At 56.1% G+C, this 15,187-nt stretch overlaps 1 protein-coding gene across 1 annotated transcript in view; it reads left to right on the top strand.

Annotated features, from left to right (window-relative positions):
* The window catches only part of LOC119095080 (uncharacterized), a 43,115-nt gene extending 37,385 nt beyond the window's left edge, over positions 1-5,730 (top strand). The window contains exons 9-10 of the mRNA XM_037217973.1: positions 2,289-2,477; positions 5,407-5,730. Of these exons, the coding sequence (XP_037073868.1) occupies positions 2,289-2,477; positions 5,407-5,730 (513 nt within the window). The remainder of the gene's footprint in view (positions 1-2,288; positions 2,478-5,406) is intronic.
* Positions 5,731-15,187: the final 9,457 nt, after the last annotated feature.

Genomic DNA, 15,187 nt, shown 5'->3' with positions numbered 1-15,187 from the left:
TCAACAAGATGAAGCCAAAGTCTTAACGATCGTATCAGTTTTTGCCATTTACTCGTAAGTCGCGCAACCAGAAGCGACTTTCCTGTAAATAAAAGAGATTTGTTTACTCATTGTTAAGTTTCAAATTGGGCACAGTATGACCCCAAGTCCAACACGTGGAAACATTTTCAGATAATTGAGAAAAACAGGAGAACTCGGTTTGAAATGGGGATGATGACATCCACCTGTATGGTTTCTAAAGCACGGCCGGCTGCCCTTATGGACTTTTTGGTTTCATCTCTACGGCGATAACACTCCCTCATTTTGCCGTCTCGCCACTCCCACGCCACAACAGACACGGAAAGAGCTGCATCTGAAGGATCTTTTTCCCAGATCTAGATCCAGAAGAATGTTCTCTGCGCTGTGTAACGCCTCAGCCCGGCTGACCCGTGTTAGGCTAAGACCTCGCTCCGCCTTTTCTGTTGCGCAAGCCATACCAGAGGCGAGAACACCGCGTGGAAAGAGTTGCTGCAATAGGTTTTGTACAGACAGCCGGCTCCTTGTTTTCCGGCAAGTGGTTAGTTAAAACTGACCAATGAGCGGCCGCGTTACGTGATACGCCCCTGTTCAAAGGCCACCAAAGACTAGCAAGCTAAATTTTCTCTTAAATGCCAGAAGACAGAGCGCCAGATGGTCCTGATATCGTGGATTGCGGTTCCCGCTGTCATGCAACGCGATCTCTGCAGCTCTGGCTATGGCTCTGAAGCTCCCTAGATAGTATCGTGCTTTCTTTTTAAAGGCGTTAACCAAGCCATGGCGAACGGCCGTCAGTCTTGGCGGATCACCGAAAAGGGACAGATGACTGCGACCGCCGCATTACTGGGCGGCTTCCCCGTGCCGTCGCAAGTGATACATCCCCTCCCCTCCCCCCAGAAGCTCGGATCAAGCCGCGCCGCGCCTCCCCCGCGCCTTAAACACTGCCGGGTGGGGTTTAAAGTCGGCGTTAAGATGTGAGCGATGCGCGCTGGAATTCGCAGAAAGATGTCATCAGTGGTTCTGAGAAGACGCCGATAGCACTGACTGCACGCCATTTCCCCACAGCCTGTATTTCCTGGTTACCGTTGTGGCTGGAGCTCAATTTGGTGATTCGCGGTACTTAAAGCCCATGGGAAAGGAAGTGAAATACTAATTGAAAATGAACAGTGCTGACACAAGCTGGCCTGCAGCGACGAGGAAATTTTGTCAGCGCGCTGGCTAGGTTCGACAATTCTGCCCGCGTTTTAGGCGCTCCCTTTCGCCAGGGGCACACCCGAAAGCACAGAGGGCGGCAAATGCAGCCGCGGAAGTATGCATGTTTCCTGCTTGCTGCAATGGCTTTACCCTGCCACGAGGTTATTACGCCCAGGAACAATCCATGTGTGAACGAAAACTAACCGTTTTTCAACGAGCGAGGTGCAGGTGTGGGCTGAACCAAACGTGGAAAACTGTAGCACCAGGTGATTTGTTCAGTGTTGTTGCATCTTGCACAACACAAAGCACAAATTGTCTCGGCAAAATGGGTATGTTCGCATCTCCATTTTAAATTCAATCCCATTAAGCGTGCGTAACCCGATGGGCTCCTTGACACATGCAACCCCAAATTAGAGCAATCACTAATAGGTATAGGCTGCGCTACGTCGGAGGAATTAAATTATAACTGTCCCCGTGCTGATTTGCATCGCTTAGACTTTGGAATGCTTCAGAATTTGCCCATTGCCTTCGATCAGTATGACAACCCTTGCTTGTTATAAGATAGAAGAATGGGCTGTATAACTGCAGCGCAGTGATTGTAGTGTTCTGTATACTCCTTGATGGCAGAAAAATGGGTGTCTATGCGTTCTGGTGCTTCATGCACAGCGTGAATTCATTCCTGGCATTATGTTGGCGTCCTGGAAATTGAAATGTGCCGATTGCATGCAGACTTCATGCAGCATCACCTTCGTATTTAAAGATGCGCATGGTGAACCAGAACAACGAAACGTGTCAGCAGTAGAAGGGGTAAAAGCCAGGCTCCACTGGGAGTGGAGTATGAAAAAGCTGGTGATGCCACGGTCCCTTAAGAGCGTTGCAAAGTGTAGCGCTTACAGTTTTGTGCTGCCTTTCGCGGAATGCGAATCAAGCACGATACCATTTTTTCAGTGGAAAATGGAATGTTATTCGCCCCGTTTCCCGTGGATCGCCAAACATCGCTTACACCAAGAACGGTAGATCGTCCAAGACACCTGCCTTGACTGCGATATAGTGCAGCAGACCTCTTCCTTTCTCGGTAGAATGTGGAATGCCACCACGGCCGGCTGGACGACGAGCTATGGTGCGTCTGCGACAAGGGGTGGATGTCCTCGCCCCTGGACCGGGCTTCCTTCCAGCCGTCCTCCTCCGTCTACCACATGTGCAACATCAAGGTGGTGAAGCCGTCAGACGAAGCGGCGCAGAACAGGGCCGCCTCCAACTGGCTCTTCGTATCCTTTGACGGGCGCGCCCTAACGGCCCCGGTGGTGGAGAAAGCTTCGTGAAACGCACTGCTTCGTGCCTAATGCTCAATGCTTAAGTAGGTGCGTCATACTGAGGTCATCTGCACAAGGCTGGTTTTTGGCTTTACAATTATTAGCACCCGCATTTGACTCTCGCACATGGCAATTAATATCATCCAATACCAAGATTCACACACACACACGATGCTGAAAACATTAACTGCAAAGGTATGAGAAAATGATAAGAACGTATATGCTTTCGGTTGTTAAGTGACTGGGGCGGGGCAAATATGAGGCAATAATCAGGCAATATTACCAAATGAAAACTTAAGGTAGCTGTGTGCATGACGTGCCATACTTTGAATCGGGGGCTCCGGGTTCGACGCCTTCACAGGAAACTTTCACTGGCCTTGATTCTCATCAGGTATGGCAGGGCTAATGAACTTAACAAGGCTACATGTTTCCATACAACACTTATTATTGTTATTAACAGCTTGCCTTAACTAGTCGCTGTGAGAACACCAAGTGCATTGGTGAAAATGACTAAAGCTGAACGGGTGAAGGTTTTTCAAGGCTGCGGGCCGGGCGTAATTTTCGCCGTTTGCGCTGTTGAAAAGGTCAGCTCGGTCGGCGATTAAGATTACAACTGTTTGTAATTTAGGCCAGCTTTGCACGAAATTTGCAATGGGGCAATGCACAAACGTCGTCATCAAACGTGGCATAACATTGCACCACTGCTGAATTTGGTCATGCCTGAGACCTGAGCTGGCTTTGCTTTGTTATATTTGGTTGTAAGTAATCTTCACTTGGGATGGTAAGATCACTTCCCTTCCTTCCCGTCACGCACGGCGACTTCCGGTTCACTCTAACTCTTGGCAATGCATTCCACGTTGTTGGAACTGATGATGGCATTGCACTTGGTACGCTATCACGAATGTTGTCTGGATCCAAAGCGTCCTTTGTTTTCCTCTTTAAATCTGTACATGGTGCTTTCTCATGATCTTGTTGTTGATCCCTACGTTTGTCAGCTGAACCATCTCAAGAGATGCACTACTGAGCATCGATGTGAAAGCGGGCCTCATCCTCTCGAAACCTAACCTTACATAAGTCAGTGTCATCAGTGCCGGCCACGTTGTCAGTCCCGGGCAGTAACAAAGAGCGGGCCCCAAGAGCCGGTGAGCTCCGCGTCAGTCTGCCGATGGGTGGTTGTGCAGCGAACCATGCAAGGATAAGTGATCTTAAGTTAAAAGGATACGCGAACGCACTTGTGTGTGCGCTGTCTGAGCCTGTCGTATTAGCGTCACTTAAGGTCTCGAGGATCTCCATGAGACAGGTCAGGGTTAGGCTTCAACGATATTGCTTGTTAACGAGCGTTTATCCCACGGAACACCTCCTGGCACCGGTAAATGGCACGCAACATGGTCTTGGAAGCTGCTACGTTTGTGAGAGGCAAGTCATATTGTGCCCACTGGGTATGCGACATTCAAATGTGGTTTTTAGCATCTTAAAATTTGCAACAAATTCCACCGAATGGGCACGGGGGGGACCGAGTGACGTACAACACATCCCGGGGTTTTCGGCGCTCTGATCGCACTTGTCAGCCAACCAAGTCTCGCTTAAAACGTCGCCCAATTCTGCAAACACTTTTCCGCACAAGCAAGTCACCGACTTGCACAAAGTCCATTGAGCGGGTACCGCAGGGAGTTCCAACATGGCGGCCGGCGCGGAACCGCGCCGGGCGCCTCTGCACCTCACTAGCGGCCCGACGGCGGCGCCGGCGGCGCCGGCGGACGGGTACGGCCCCGACACGGCGCGCGGCGCCGGCGGCGTGCTCGGGGCGTGCTCGGCTCCGCGGCCCGGCAAAATGGCCGTCCTTCGCTCAGCAGCTGGCAAGCAGCAATAACGTGTGCAGAGGGCGGCGGCGCGGCGGTGGTGCCAGTGGTCGTCTGCCGCCCAGAGAAGAAGGCGCGCCGGGCTTCGCCGAAGTCTGCACAGTCCACCGTCAGATGTGAAGATATTCGGCCCGCTTCCACGAACGATATTCGCTAATGAAGGCGGAAAACGACCGCTAAGAGGAGAACTCTCAAGGCTCTCAAATGAGAACGACCCGCGCTCAAATGTACCCTGACGGAATAAGAAACGAATGCGCACCAATTTACATATTGATTGCCACTAACACAATAACAGCGGCAATGCTGGCGGCGTTGCAGTTGTATGCACAGGTGGGATCGGTTAATTTTATTCATAGCTCGAACGTTTTGGGTACGTTGCTGTCTCGATGTGAATGAGCAACTCGGTAATGACGAGTGTTGCTGGGTATCGTTAGCTCCCAAGGCAACTGTGAGAGGGAAGGGGAGGGAGGCGCGAGGACACAAGAACTGGCCGCAGCTTGGCGTGATGGTCATTGTAAGACGATTTCATAGGACTTCTGGAAATCACTGAAAATAATGTACTTGCCACTGCTTTGAACTAGCGATAATTGCCAATGTTGCTTATACTACCAATTACGATGCTTACAAATTTACGGTGCTCCCTACACCAGACACTGGCGCCGGGTGCTTCGCAAGCTGTCAAGTGTTTTCAAAGGAGGATTTCCGTTCCACTAACGTTAAAGCTAACACTAGCAGACCCCGCCTTTACCCCGCTGGCAAGCTCCCACACCACCCCACTCCCTACACCGAGGGCACCCCAAAACCTCGGCTCGGTTTGCGGCCGGCCGGCGGCCACGTCCCATCGCGGCGCGGCGCCCACCAGAACTTGTTAGCCGCTGTGTCTGTTGGTGCGGCCAAGCCCGGTGGCGGCGGCGCCGGCGGCCGCCATCAACCCACCCAGCCGCGCCAAATGCGTCTGGCGCGCTCTTTTTACGAGCGCGCCGCTCACGAGGGCCGCGCGAGCCTCCTTGACCTTGCCCCGCCAGACGCTCGCCATCGGCTCCGTGATCGTGGGCCTGCTGTGCATAGCGCTGACGCTCTACTGCGTCCAGTGGTGGATGGACCACCGGCACCGACGTGCCGAGTCCCGGCCGGCCTCCGAGGAGCTCGTGCCCCTGGCGGCGGCCGGCCGAAGCTCGCTGTCCGGGTCGGACGACTCGCTGGCCTCCGACCTTTCGCAGCGGCGGCCGACGGGGTTCGCGCCCCGCGGCAGTGTCGCCAAGAGCGTGCGCATCGCGTCTCAGCCAACCGTGTACGGCCGAGCGGGGAGTGTGCACAGCTCGGAGCTCACGGCCACCGACACAGAGTAGCGCGCCAGTGTCTCACTGAGCCTCTCGGGCTTGTGCGGTGCACCGACATCGGCGGATTAATGTGGCTGAACAGTCGGGTCACGGCTTCTCGTACTTACGGCTGAAATGTGTTTCTTGTTGTTTGTGGTTGTGTTCCGAGCGCTGAGAATATACTGAAACGGACGTCACGTGTCCACGCGTCGTTTACAAGTCTCGAACTCGCCACATGCAGTTGCCTGCAGTGTCCAGATGGCGTGGGGTGGCCAAGGCAATCATGACAGCCGCCGCACAGGAAACCCAATGCATTGTAAAACAATCTACTTTCGCCAAAATGTTCGACAGCCATTCCCCATCCCTGCCCCACCTGCTCGCCACACTGTACCCATCCCACAGACGACATTGAAAAACCAATATCCGCACCTGAGCTTCATATGTACCAGTGTCGGACACACGCGCTCCACCAGCCCCTGTCCAGGGACCGGTGGCGCCACACCTGTCCCACAGAGAGCACATCGGCGCGCGGTACTTATTTTGGGAGGCGCCGCCGCCATCTAATTCCATGAGGATAATTAGGCATCGATCTTGCACGCGGAGTATCGCGTGCACCGATGGCGCGGTCCGTTCGCCGCGTCTGAGGAGGAGCAGGTCCGGACGCCGGACGGCGGGAGGCACCGGAAGGGACACGGACCTGGCGTCTTAGGAGGACCCGGACCGGACGGCGGGAGGCACCGGAAAGGACATGGACCTGGCGTCTGAGGAGGACCCGGACCGAACGATGGGAGTCACCGGAAGGGATCCGGACCTGACGTCTGAGGAGGACCTCGGACCTGATGGCGGGAGGCGTGAGAGAGTGAATACGGACCCGACGCAGACCCGGGAGTGGGAGGAGTACGAGACGACTTAAGTCCAACTCACCCGCACGTGTTCGTGTGCTTCAACGTCTGGAACTGGAGATCTTAACGGAACTTTTCTCCGTGCAGTATTGGTTTCTGGTCCTGTCTTTGCATTAGAATCCGAATTGCTTCCCGCAGTCCACATTTGTATTTGCATTTGTTTTCTCAGTCTTTCTCCCACCCTTACTTTTTCCCTTTCTGCCTGTCCGCCTGTTTGTTCGTCTGTCTGTCTGTCTGTCTGTCTGTCTGTCTGTCTGTCTGTCTGTCTGTCTGTCTGTCTGTCTGTCTGTCTGTCTGTCTGTCTGTCTGTCTGTCTGTCTGTCTGTCTGTCTGTCTGTCTCTCTCTCTCTCTCTCTCTCTCTCTCTCTCTCTCTCTCTCTCTCTCTCTCTCTCTCTCTCTCTCTCTCTCTCTCTCTCTCTCTCTCTCTCTCTCTCTCTCTCTCTCTCTCTCTCTCTCTCTCTCTTTTTTTTATCTATCCCTCTGCTTTATCCATTTCTCTCCTTTACCTCTTTCTCTCACCATCTCTCCCCCTCCCTTTTTCCTCCGTACCAGCTTTCCTCACTCCCTCCACCTCTTACTCACTCTTTGTATCTCTATGTCCCGAATCCCGCTCCGCGATCCGGGACTTTTCTGACCTCCTCCTCAGGTCTCCCTGATCTCCTCAGGTCTCCCTGACCTCCTCAGGTCTTCCTGACCTCCTCCTCAGGTTTCCTTGACCTGCTCTTCAGGTCTCCCTGACCTCCCCCTCAATTTTTCATGACCTCCTCCTCAGGACTCATTGCCTCGTCATCAGGTCTCTTTGCGTTCCTCCTCAGGTCTCCCTGACTTTCTCTCCAGGTCTCCCTGACTTTCTCTCCAGGTCTCCCTGACCTCCTCAGGTCTCGCTGACCTCCTCGAGTCTCTCTGCGTTCCTTGTCAGGTCTTCCTAACCATCTCCTCAGGTTTCCCTGACCTCCTCCTCAGGCTTATATGACCTTCTCCTCACGTCTCTCTGTGTTCCTCCTCAGGCATCCCTGACTACTCCTTCGGGTCTCGCTGACCTCCTCGGGTTTCTCTGCGCTCCTCCTCAGGTATCCCTGACCTCGTCCTCGGGTCTCTCTGCGCTCCTCCTCAGGTCCGCCTGACTTCTTCCTCGGGTCTCTCTGCGCCCCTCCTCAGATATCCCTGACCTCCTCCTCGTGGCTCTCTGCGCTCCTCCTCAGATATCCCTGACCTCCTCCTCGGATCTCCCTGCGCTCCTCCTCAGGTCTGCTTGACTTCTTCCTCGGGTCTCCCTGCGCTCCTCCTCAGGTCCGCCTGACTTCTTCCCCGGGTCTCTCTGCGCTCCTCGTTAGCCGTGCTTCGACCGTGCACCGCCCTCCATCCCTCCCGCGTCGCAATAAAGAACGGGGGACTGGTCGTTTGCTGCGCCGGCGCCGCCGTGCTCCATTAGTAACCGACATAAATCGCCTGTTGCGGCCTTATTAGATGCGCTCAGGTCGTGCACTATGGGCCGGCCGCGTAGCGCACGGCTGTATAAGAGGAGGCGAGGAAAGCCATGGAGGCGGGGTAGGAGGCGCGGGGGCGGACGGGGGCTGGCTGCTGAGATTAAGTGCGTGTGGTGGGTATTGAAAATAGGGGACGGGATTGTGGGTATTGAAATTGGCGAATTCATCGGTAACGAATGATGTGCAAGTTCTTAATATTGGATGCAGCTGCGCGGACATGCTGGATAAGTGCGATGGGGTATGCGGCATTGTGGTGGGCATATGCAAACTGTTTTGTCACCAGACCGGTTCGCTGTCGTACTTACGGCATGTGATACGGCGTTGGTTCGTTCCGTAGCCAGAAGGCCACACTGTCATGTAGTAAGGGAGGGAGCTGTTGCCCGTCCTGCCAGGTTTTTCGCCAGACCTCCTCGGTTAACCTCGACCTAACCACAACCACCATCAGAACACTAGACATAAGAACCGACAAGTTATCTACGGTATGCTCTGAAGTGTACAGCTTGTGTTCGGGTGACCTCCGTCCATAGATCTGTGTGCCGTTCCCGCACTGCTCGATGCGCTTCCTTGTGGTGCCTCTGCGCCCGGTCTGGCACAGTCGCTGTGCCGTCAGTACGCACAACGCTCGCGTGACGCCGGGCCGGCCGGCCTCGTCCTCCCTTCCGGCGGCGGCCGGCCTGGCACCGGAACTGACGTCATCATCCGTCATTAGTCCGATAGAAAATACGACGCAAGATTGTGGAACGGCCGGCATAATCGCTCCTCCGATACCCCTCCCCTTCCCCTGCCGCCCCACTTGGACAGCGGAGCCGACACGGCACCGACCGACCGACCTCCGCGGGGGTGCGGGTGGGGGATGGGGGGACTGCGGTGAACTCATGACTCCGAACGCCGCGCTGCCCCAACTGAAGCCGTGTCAAATCTGCAGAAAAATGGTAATCCCGCCGCCATCCGTCAGCCCCACACGCGAGCAGACGGAAAGGCGGCAGGCCGCGGTCGCGTCGGGCGCCGGCGATTCCGCCAGTCCCCGCTTTAATTAAACCGGAGGGCAATCAGAGCCGGCGCGGGCAGCGCGGAACTCGGCGCGGGAGGCGGCGGCGCGCCGCATGCAAGCGCGCCAAAATGGCCGCCGCGCCGCGGAGGCTGCGCCGAATTGCCGCCCGGCGCTGCGTGTCTGTAATCAGCATTGGCGCGGCATCGGCGGTGGCGGCGGCGGCGGCAGCGGCGGCGGCGGCGGCGGCGGCGGCGCGGTCAGATTGAAGCCAATCTCGGGTATCGAAGGCGGTGTTGCCGGTCGGGAGGCGAGGTTTTTCCTGTCGACGCCCCGCGCCCGCCCCTCACGGACTCGGGGCCGTGTTAGGATAGTCCGTCCTTTCCCTGCGCCGCTCCAACAACGAGGTGTGAGGTATCCCACTCGCGTCACGCCACGATCTCTTCCTGGAGCGGCTTGAGCAGCCGAACAAAGATCGCCTTCAAAGGCAGTTGGTCAGAGGCTAACCATGAATGGGAACCCCATATGCATAACGGTACTTCACCATAGCATACCAGGATGCGATTAGTAGTTTCCGTGGCTGCAAGTGTGAGTCTACAACATTAAATACAATATAATACAACATTCAATTCAATAAAATAATACAACATTCAATTCAATACAATAATACAACATTCAATTCAGTACAAGTTTTTGGTGCACTTCGCTGTTGTGCGCAGGGCTTTTTTCAAGTTGATGCGATAAACGCCTTCTACTCTTGCCATTTTGTTTCTGCGCTTCTCCAGGACCCGAAATTTCTGCTGTTAGCGAACGTGCTGTTTTTTCTATCCCCAGCCCCAGAAATTCGCGATCAACATAGACGTTTATAAATTGCTAAGCTCACTCACAGCCGCTGGGAGCAAAGAAGGCTGGGCACCGAACGCTACCTCTTGTGGCGCGGAGCGTGAACTACCAGTCGACTCTGTGGAAAAGACCGCATAGAGCACGCGGCAATAACCATGCCAGCTGTCCTCGAACCAAGAGTAAAGGGCAGACGCGGAGATAGCACTATCTATACCAAATATCATAACAATAATCCCAAAATGCAGATGCGTCAACAACCACAATAGCTATCATCAAAATAAGTCAAGGAGGCAGATGAGGCAGCAACCACACCACACCAGCTGCCGTCAAAATACCAACAATGAATGTGGAAGAAACAATAACAGCTGTCATCAAAATGCAAACAAAAGGGAGATCTGACAGCAGGCACGCCAGCTATCCAGAAAAAATAGATTTGGCGGCAACGACAGTACCTAACACAATAACTAGATGAGGTAGCAACAGCACCAGCTGCCATTGGAATAAGTGCAAATTTTACAGTTTCGAACCCAAAGGTGGTGGCTACGGCACTTTTCGTGTTCCCCTTTGCCAGCGCTTTCTTCTCGTGCTGTTGGGCAGTGAGGTGAAAGGGACAAGCGCTCTCATTCATCGGCAGCTACGCACCCTTGATGTACAATACTTGCGTGAATGCGACTGTTTGGGTAACTCGTTGCGGGACGTTGACATTCATGACTGAAGGAGCGTTGTGCAATACCCAGCTGTAAAGCGATGTCTTGGCATGTGCATCGCGTCCCACCTGTGCAGGACGTGATTTCTCGGTAAGGGCACAACCCACATCTCCGTCAGCGTCGACGGCCGATAAGACGGCTTCGCGGATCTCCACCAAGCCGCATGGAAAGTGGCCACGCCGCCCGCGAGGTGCGCCTCCGCCGGCGAAAGTTGATCCCGGCGGCTCTGCGGACGTTGCCCCGTCTCGACGGCCGGTGGCACACATCCCTGGCACGCCGGCACGACCCCGCTAAGCCGGTGGTCCGGTCCGGAGGTCGTTCATCCCGCACCGCCCGGTCACCGGTCCACTGTCCTGCATCTCGGCCGCCAAGGCTGCTTTTCGGTCATTCACCTGCCCCCGACCCCTCCGTCCCCCCCCCCCGCGCCCCCGGCATCCCTAGCGCCCCCCGCGCCGCGGTCGGCACGCGATACGCGGACGGCCGCGGCACGGTCGTCGCGCCGCGGCGTCTGCGGCGCAGCGCAGGCGTTTGCGGTGCGGCCGCTCACCTGTTGCGGCCCATCTCGTGCCGAACAGTCGCGTGAGCATTTCATTCAATTCCTTGGCTTCCATGACAAATAATGTGCGCTTGTAACGCAGCGGACCGATTTGCCAGCATGGATGGGTCACTCGTGCTGATGGCTTTATTGCCGGGTGCCGACCGCCGGGGCGGGGTGCTAAGCACCCATCTCGTCACGTGCGGTTTTTTCTCTTTTTCGTGGCTGGGTCACGGCGTACGTGCCCAGCGTATTGATTGAGAGCGTGGCAGCACCGCGTTTGGAGGCCGCCGCAAGGCTGCTACGACCGCTCGCGTTCTTCTGGTCGCGTTTTTGGCGCCGGGAAAAGTGCAAGTGCTCGACGCACGCGTCGCTGCTGGCAAAGGTCGTGTGTGCACTTGCACTTCCGTAGCTGACAAACCAGTGGGCCGGCCCCATCGAGATCGCGGCTCGGACTTTTCACTTCACGTTTGCAGATCTGCTACCGGTCCCACGAGCCCGCTTCTCCGTCCAAGGACCAGTCGTGACTTAGTCATGTGTAGACGGCGCGATCTGCCAAACGACTTGGACACGTTACACTCCCTTGGCTGCCTCGACAACCCATGCATCGGCAGTGCCACAGGTCTCCATGGTGCGACTCCATGACCCTCTTCACTTCGCGTCTCTGTAGCCTACGCATTACGTCTGGCTCGCCGCTGGTAAGTGCGGCATCACTCCCGGCACCGCCCTGCGCGTGCGTCACAAAATGTCCCCCTGCCGCGGCGCACAATACGTAGGCGAGACAAGTAAACAACATGGCGGCGCCGCGGTCTTTATCGGCCGGGCGGAGCCGGCCCGGCGCCGGCGATTTTCTCACATTATGTCAGGCGGACACGGATTATGTTCGATTAATGGTTATGTTCGATTAGTGATAATGGCCGGCCGAGCGAGGAGATGGCGGGATGCGTGATGGATAACGAGCCTCGTGTGTGGAGTGGTGACAGTTGAGGACGGATGGGGTCGCGGACGCTCCCAGAGGCCTCGGAGGCTCAGAGGCCCCGGAGGCCCCGGCGGCCCGCGCCGGGATGACGCGGGCAGAGCGGAGGGCTGCCCAGGCGGAGGCTGAACCGGTGCTGCCGGGCAGGAGGTGCCGGCTCGCAGTCTGATTCATCGATCACGATGTGGGGAACCCATGACTGACGTAACAATAATGCTGTGGTTGATGCCTTGTCTGGTAACGGTTACTTCTGAAGTAAGGGCACCTGGAAAAAGTAAAGGACCCGTGAAAACGGCTAATCCTGCTCATTTTTGCTCGATACCGCCAATGAATCATCCAATCTCACTTTTACGGTCAACTAGCGAGTCTTCCACTGACTCATTTGTTTGGTAAATTTCAACTTTAAAGCCAACTGCAAACTACGAACCCTGACAGTACCGGCAAAACCTCTGCCATGGGTGTAGTCTGGTAAAATGAGCTGCGGTGGGGGGAGGGAGGGGGTGAGCAGTACAAAATGACGAAGCCTGACCCTAAGTACGCTAACAATCGGGTTAATTCCACGGAATTGGCAGGCGACTTTTCTTTCCAAAGTTGAGGTTTTCGGGCCTAAGTTGGGGGGGGGGGGCTCGAACCCCCCTTTCCCCCTCCCATTGAAAAGCAGTCTACACTCCTGCTGTCTGCCTGACCCCGCAGCGCCCCGCAGCGCCAGCATTGCCCTGCGTCGCTGCGTCCACATTCCTCGGTTGGTTTTCCCGCGTCGGCGCCGTCGACGGCGTCGACGGCGGCGCCTGATTTGCCCGAATTACATAGCATTAGCATAATAGCCGACGCGGAGCATGCAAGCGCGTGAGCCTCCCCTGCCCTCGGGCCCCCGAGGCCCCCAGGGGCCCCCACGGCACCGACGGGCGGGGAAATCACGACCCTGCTGCTACGTAATGACGCCTGCGCCGCGACCTACGAATAGCGTACCAGTCACGGTGGTTGGCTGATCCAGGCGTTGCGTGCCCCGGTCTCCCCCGGGCCAGCCCCCTCCCCTTCCTGTCCCGCCCCCCCCCCCCCCCCCCCCCCGCCCCCTGCCGCCCCACCACCGCCGGTGCCGCGGCTGCGGCCGCCGGGAGGTCGACCTGATTGAAAAAGCGTTTTAATAAGTTATTGGCGGGATGCCGGCCGATCGGAGTAATGGATATTGATGTTGGGTTGCGTTGCGTGCGTTCTTCTGCAAGACGCGGCCCAGTCGGCCAGGAAGTGATTGGTTTGTTTGGCCGCCTGGCTGGCCCGATGAACCTCAGCAGCTGAGGGCGGACAGGACGGCACCGAACGGAGCAAAACAGGCCCGAGCCGCGCCGCGCCGAGCGGAACCGAGGCCGAGCAAAGCTAAACCGGATCAAATGGAGTGCTGGACCCAACTGAATTGTGAGGATCGAACAGAGCTAGAGGAGAGGGGTAGACCGAACTGAGGGGTGAACCAGGAGCTGAGTCGAATGGAACAGATCCGCGTCGAATTGAACCGCGCCGGACTGCACCAGATCAGATCACCCCAGACCAGACCAGACCAGACCAAAAACCTGGCCGGACCTGTCCAGACTACGCTAGACCTTAACCTGACCAGACCAGAACAGATCACATACCTGGCCAGACCTTCCAGACCAGGCCAGACCACACACCTGACCAGACCAGACCAGACCATATACCTGGCCGGACCTATCCAGACCAGAACGGACCAGAACAAACTGAACGGGTCAGACCGGACCTCTAACTGCAGCCGATCAGACCGGCCGGGGGCGGTCTGGCCGCAGCTGCTTCGGTTGTTAGCATTCTCGGCCTGCTCTGCTGAGCCTCTCCCTCAGGAGCCGGTCAGATGGCACCGGGTACGGTGAGCCTCTCCCTCAGGAGCCGGTCAGATGGCACCAGGTACGGTGAGCCTCTCCCTCAGGAGCCGGTCAGATGGCACCGGGTACGGTGAGCCTCTCCCTCAGGAGCCGGTCAGATGGCACCGGGTACGGTGAGCCTCTCCCTCAGGAGCCGGTCAGATGGCACCGGGTACGGTGAGCCTCTCCCTCAGGAGCCGGTCAGATGGCACCGGGTACGGTGAGCCTCTCCCTCAGGAGCCGGTCAGATGGCACCGGGTACGGTGAGCCTCTCCTTCAGGAGCCGGTCAGATGGCACCAGGTACGGTGAGCCTCTCCCTCAGGAGCCGGTCAGATGGCACCAGGTACGGTGAGCCTCTCCCTCAGGAGCCGGTCAGATGGCACCAGGTACGGTGAGCCTCTCCCTCAGGAGCCGGACAGATGGCACCGGGCACCGGGTCACAGACCTGAACTTCTTAAGACATAAGCCCCCCTCCCCTAGTTATGAGCTAATGAGCTATAGGTCCGCAAAGAAGAGTATAGTATTTTGGGGGAGACTATTTCAAGGTCAGTCGGGCATCCATGACGCCATAATAACGTCATTCAAATCCATCCAAACCATTAGCTATGCGGCGATCAAGGCCCCACAAAAATACAACTTTTGGGTCTTCATATTTGGCATTTATGTGCACGGTTTCCAAACACAATGACCGTCAATTGGCTCTCAAATTTGCGGTGCTAAGTACGTTGACTTTGTCAAACAGTGGTCTTCACCCCGTCTCACACTACATGTTTGTAACCATCAGCACATTCGTACCTATATGCTTTCCAGCTGGTTTGTTTTATCATCGCTACAAAAAACGTGATGGGGCCGATATGCGCCGTAAAATTCCATGAGTTTTACGTTATGCAATGCCCAGGGGTGCGCAAAGAGCGGTGGCGCCCTCTTAGGCCCGGATCTTTCTCTAACCAGTCACCATAGATGGCTCCTGACAGAACGCTAAAAAACGGCATGATGTGTACTCACAGGGCTCCTCTCCTCTCCCTCCCCCCCCCCCCCCCCACCCGTAGGAAATTCTGCCTGTGCCTCGGCACCGCTACATTTATATCATCGATAGGTGCAAGATGCATAAAGTTGCATTGCGTATGCAGCCACGTGCATGCTGTCCGAAAAAAATAAATAAAATCGCAAAAAATACGT

Source organism: Pollicipes pollicipes, unplaced genomic scaffold (genome assembly GCF_011947565.3).
Source record: "Pollicipes pollicipes isolate AB1234 unplaced genomic scaffold, Ppol_2.1 Scaffold_4219;HRSCAF=4965_pilon_pilon_pilon, whole genome shotgun sequence".
In the NCBI taxonomy this organism is placed as follows: domain Eukaryota; kingdom Metazoa; phylum Arthropoda; class Thecostraca; order Pollicipedomorpha; family Pollicipedidae; genus Pollicipes; species Pollicipes pollicipes.
The sequence above is the reverse complement of the archived record's forward strand: the minus strand, read 5'-3'. Positions and strand labels throughout refer to the sequence as shown.